At 46.0% G+C, this 5,355-nt stretch overlaps 1 protein-coding gene across 3 annotated transcripts in view; it reads right to left on the minus strand.

The window, feature by feature from the left end:
* The window catches only part of ARL5A (ADP ribosylation factor like GTPase 5A), a 22,011-nt gene extending 18,020 nt beyond the window's left edge, over nt 1–3,991 (minus strand). The window contains exons 1-3 of one of the 3 annotated variants that reach the window (XM_019554220.1): nt 3,834–3,910; nt 2,424–2,530; nt 1,408–1,468 (exon numbers count right to left, since the gene is read on the minus strand). In XM_019554220.1, coding sequence (XP_019409765.1) covers nt 1,408–1,468; nt 2,424–2,433 — 71 coding nt within the window. In that variant the 5' untranslated portion in view covers nt 2,434–2,530; nt 3,834–3,910. Of the gene's footprint in view, nt 1–1,407; nt 1,469–2,423; nt 2,531–3,833 lie in introns of all 3 variants that reach the window. The other 2 variants (XM_019554221.1, XM_019554219.1) reach the window with 2 other exon arrangements.
* Nucleotides 3,992–5,355: the final 1,364 nt, after the last annotated feature.

Here is a 5,355-nt window from a genome sequence, read left to right on the forward strand (position 1 = left end):
GCTGCAGAAAGGAGGATGTGGACCAATGGCTTGAAGTTGCAGTGAAGTAAATTTAGCTTGAATATCCAGAAAAATATCTTCACTGTTAGAACAGTGAGGCAGTGGAACAGACTGTCTAGGAAACATTGGAGGTGTTCAAGGAAAGGTTGGATAGCCCAGGGGAGGCAACCACTGGCACACATGCCAGTGCATGCCAGGCAAAGGCATTTTGCTTGGCACTCACACCTCTGGGAAGGGACTGGGACTGCACTGCCACAAGGATTGGGCCCTTCTCAGCTCCCCACCATCTGCCCCTGGCATGCCAACATCTTACAAGGCGAAGTTGTGGGTGCTTCTCTGCCCAAAAACACTGCCAACCCCTGGGGCAGCCACTGGTCAGGGATGATCTAGACATATATGTTCTCCCAGGCATATTTCTCAGGCTTCTGGGCCTTGCTGATTACTCTTGCTCACACCCCCATCCCACCCCACTACACCCCCTTTTTGCTACATTTTAGGGTGTTTTTAAGCCTTCCTCAGAGGCACTGGGTATTGGCTACAGCTAAGGCTGGGGCTTTTGACTGCAGTGTGCAAATGCTTCTGCTGGGACCAAAGTCAGAGGTTTCTGGCTAGAAGGTCTTGCCCCTCTGCTCAGGGTCAGAAATGAGTTTTACTCCATGGTCAGACTGATATGGCCGGTGAGGATTTTTGCCTTCCTCTGAAGAGACGACATGGCCCTCTATCTGGGATCTCTCGAGCATATGCTGACAACATTTCGTAGAAGCAGTGATGGCAGCCATGGTTCCCTTGCTTTACCTGTGGCAGGTTAAGGTGTCATCGTGTCTATGCTGTGTCAGGGTTGACACTAGTCTCACACAGAGTTTACATTATAGTTTGTATGGGATCATTTGAATAGGGATGATCCTGCCTCAGATGGGAGTTGGACTGGATGGCCTCCAAGGGTCCCTTCCAGCCCTTCTCAGCTTTTCTATTATTAGAGAGCATAAACTTCTGTGAATCTGAGCTCACTTCATCAGATTCTGTGAAAGGGGAACACAGGGGGTGTGGGGTGTCTCTGTGTGTCTCTCTCTCTTTAGTCTATAAGGTATACATCTACCCTGCCGTCTGGTTGACTTCAGACTAACACAGCTAACTACCCCTCTCAACTATAAAAATAATCCAGTAAAAAGAATACCTCCAAGCCCTGCTGACATATTACTGTCAACTGAGTATCTACCAGTCAGTACACAGAACTTCCCAATTTATGGGGGACAATCACCACCTACATTACACTTTCATACTCAGCCTGCAGCTGTAAAAATAAGTTGGGGGTGGAAGGTGGGGATAAAGGAAGTAGATATAAAGTCAGAGCAAGAGAGAAACTACTTCACAAAATACTTTAATATATTTTCAAAAATTTATACTTACAATTGATAAAGAATTGTAGTTTTTCCTGCATTATCCAGACCAACAATGATTACTTTGTGCTCTGAAATAAAAAAAATCACTAATAAATCACAATTACTAAAGCACTTATACACTTATTTAATACTTAGTACATATCACTAAACAGATAATTCTATGCCAGCCTGCACATAGGTAGTCAGCATAATTAAAGAAAATCCAATTCTTAAATAAGACCAAACTCAGAACATAAGGCTCTCAATGGTCTTCAAAAATAAATAATAACAGGGTCCCTTCTGAAAGTCTTTACACATTACTGCAATGTAATGAAAACATACAATAATTTAGAAACTAATTAGATTAGCAAAGAATGGAGCATGAAAAGAAAATCTCATTCTGGTTTATAATTTTAGAGAAAAGGGTAATTTCCATGGTAAAAAGGACTACTCATCTACTTGGTAAAGCAGTCAATTTCTGTCAAATAAAGAATATATCCCAAAGAATGTATTTTTCTCTGACTGTGCTACACCAGCCATTTCAATTAATGTAATTTGGGATAAGTGAACCGGTACTACATGAAACGTTTAGTCACATAAGCAAATGTTTTTAAACCAAAAACCTGAATTAATTAGTATTTAAATTTATTGACTTTTTTTCCATTTTTACAAGGCTATAAGTTGAATAATTGGTTTTCTAAATTACACTTAGTCTGTTAGCGTACTGTACAGATGAGTGCTACTTATTGGCTATTCACACAAATAGCATCACTGACTTTTGTGGAAATATTCATGCGATGAGCAAGTATAAAGTTGCCCAGGCCATTCAATGTGCAGCCAAACTTTAGCCTGTGGCAGTAACTGCTTACATTAATAGAGCACAGATGCATATGATTTTTTTTACAAGGGGTCAGGTAAGTGCTTTTTGCTTTTTTTAAAATCAATATTGTGTGGTTTTGCAAAGTCGTTTATAGACCATAGGGTATAAGTTTAAGTTACAATAACTTTGCATAACTGCACAATATTGTAAAAACAGCTGCTTACCTGACCCCATATAAGGCTCTTTTGTTTCTGATAGCTGTTGCCAGCAGAGCTGATACTAGGAAATCATGTGGAGCAGCTCATCTATAGGGAGAATGGCTGATACAAACCTTAAAAACAACAAAAAAGGGCGTTTTAAAGTATTTGGCCAGAACGATTAAAACACTGAATATGGGAACCATTCAGAGAGCATGTACACGATAAGTCTTCTGTAAAGCTGACTTTCAGATAAACTAAAGTCTACTTAAACACAAGAATAGCTAACATAACATTTTACACCACATTACAGATCTCTTTCAAAAGTGGCACTGGAAACAACGTACTCGCCATAAAATGAATTTCGTTAGCAAAATAAGGTTTATCATTGGCTATCCATCACTGACAAAAATAAACACTGTAAACAACAAGACACAAGGGAGCATACAGTGCTCCACAACTGTAGCGTGGTTTTATGTATACTGTTGCCTTTGTAATTCAAATATTCAGAAGACTATTTAAAAGTGAGCTTGAGATACCAAATCATCAATAACCCCCACCAGCCCAAGCCATCAAAACCAGCCCCATAATGATGGCCTGAGAAGCATAAGCCCAAAAACTGTCTTTTGAAGGCAAAGTTTAGCAGTCAAACTTCAGACTGCTTCTCTCCCTAATCAGAACTGCAGCTACGTTTCTGTCACAGTTCAGATACCATCGTTTGCTTCAGTATTTATTTAAAGCAAAATGCACATACCTTAATGATGTTTTTCCTTTCATTTTAACATGCTGATTACAACACACGGAAGAGGCTTGCTATTGACAGAAACCTATATTGTACTGTAACCTATTTCAGATCATTACATGCAGTGAGACAGAGACTGGCAGGATTAAACAGCAAGTTCCCCTCAACTGTAGCTCATGGAGGCAAAAGTTGATTTCTGCTGAAATGTGGGGAAAGCCTTTTGAGTACAAAAAAATCAATCACATTTTAAAAACCAAACAAGAAACAAAAGCAGAGATTTAAGGGGGAGAAAAAAGGGATTGCAAAATCCATGTCTGCTGCAGAGACAACGAGATGCCGACAGGTAAAGGAAACTGGCCAACCCTGCATAGATTAAATCTTCTCAACTATCCGGGGGCGGGAGAGGAAATCAGACTGCAAAACACCCCAGCGCGGCTCATCCAGGCTCCGCCAAGCCACCAGCTAAAAAAGAACCCAGAAACAAGCCGGCAAAAGCGGCCCCGTAATGATGGCCTGAGGGAGCATCAGGCCAAACACTGCCCTGTGCCAACTAAATGATCTCCAGGCCCCGGGGCAGCAGCCTCCGCTCAGCACGGCAGGCCGCTGCCGCCACTCTCCTGCGGCGTCCTTCCTTCCCGCCCACGAAACACCAGCGCTCGTCCCCGGGAAGGGCCCTCGCCCGTCCGCCCGCTCACCCTGGTGGTTGAACAGCCTCCATATCCTGGTGAAGAGGATGCCCATCCTCGGCCCGCTGCCGCTGCCGCTGCGGCCGCCACCGCGCCGGGGGCCCTGCCCGGCCACGCCCCGCGCAGCGCGTCCCCTCAGGGCTCCCGGCGCCCGTCTCAGGCGCTGCCCGCGCCCGCTGCGCCCCGCGGCGCCCGCAGGCAGCGCCGGTACTGGTGCTGCGCGCTGCGGGCCCTGCACTCTCCGCTTACGGACATCGCCTCCCCCCGCGCGCCCGGCTGCGGCCTGCGGGGTACCAACGCGGCAGCGGAACTGACCCACAGCGGCCGCCGTCCACGCGAGCGCGTGGGGGCGGGGCGAGGGCGCCGCTAGGTAGCCCTGAGAGCTGCCCGCTCGTCTCGTAGAATGACGTCACCCTGCGCTGCGACGCTAACGCCTATGGCAGGTGTCCTCGGTAGCCGGCGGACAGGATACCTCGGGCAGCTGCTGAATAGCTGCACGAATGCAGAGCGCTTCCATCTGTGGCGACATTTTTTATGGGGCTCAAAGGCGAGGAAAGGCGACGTCTGGTTCCACCCTCAGATCATTCTGGCCTTAGATGGTTTCTTTGCTGATTGCAGGTTGCCCATGTGCGGGCTTACTGCTACTTGTATTTGTGCAATTCCACAGACATGAGTCATTTAACGGGATTTTAATTTTATGCAATCAAAAAAAATGAGACCATGAACAAAGCAGTACAACACTCAACGTGCTTACTGAATGATTTAAGTCGTAGTAAGATGTTGGTTTCTGTTCACTGCTTTCAGCATATACTTTTATTTAATAACTTTTTTCCATAATTATACACTTATCAGTTTATTTTATTACATAATTAACTGCTGGCCTGGCCCAAGAAGGAAACTGTAACAGGGCCCTGCCCTGTGACTAGGGGGTGAGAGAGTCTGAACAGCCCCACACCCCAGAAACACCTCCGCACACCCGCCCCAGACCTGAAGCACTCACCCGAGACTGGGGAACCAGGTCCTAGGACCTAGGAGGTGGCTCAGCAAGAGAGCTGACACAGGTGTAGGGACTGAGAGAGGGTTAGCCACTACCATGAGCCCAGAGTGGGAAGGAAAAAAGGAACTGAAAGCAGCTTCACCTGGCCTGGGAGCAGGTTGCCTGGAGCCTGGAAATGTCAGGGGTTAAGCAGCCACCGGGAAAGCCCAGCCTGGAGCTCTTCTCTGTTTATTTGCTTGCTTGATTATTTGCTTTGTTGCACAAGCCTACAGGATCTGCAAAGCCTCTGAAAGATAAGAGGCAACCAGAAGGTGAAGCCCAGAAGATCCACTGGAAGATAGGCTAAGTGCTAGCTTATTTGTTTAACTTGTTTGCTTGTTTTGCATTGGTAACATGCCTGGGGTGGCCTCCAGATATTATCTACTAGCCTGGCTGCAAGAGGCAAGGGCTCTGAACACTGGGTCCTTGGTCAAAGCCAGCAGCAAAAGTAAAACTGGTCAGTTCAACTAGTGTGACCAAACATACCCAGCTATC

This window comes from Crocodylus porosus, unplaced genomic scaffold (assembly GCF_001723895.1).
Source record: "Crocodylus porosus isolate Cpor-Errol unplaced genomic scaffold, CroPor_comp1, whole genome shotgun sequence".
Lineage (NCBI taxonomy): Eukaryota > Metazoa > Chordata > Crocodylia > Crocodylidae > Crocodylus > Crocodylus porosus.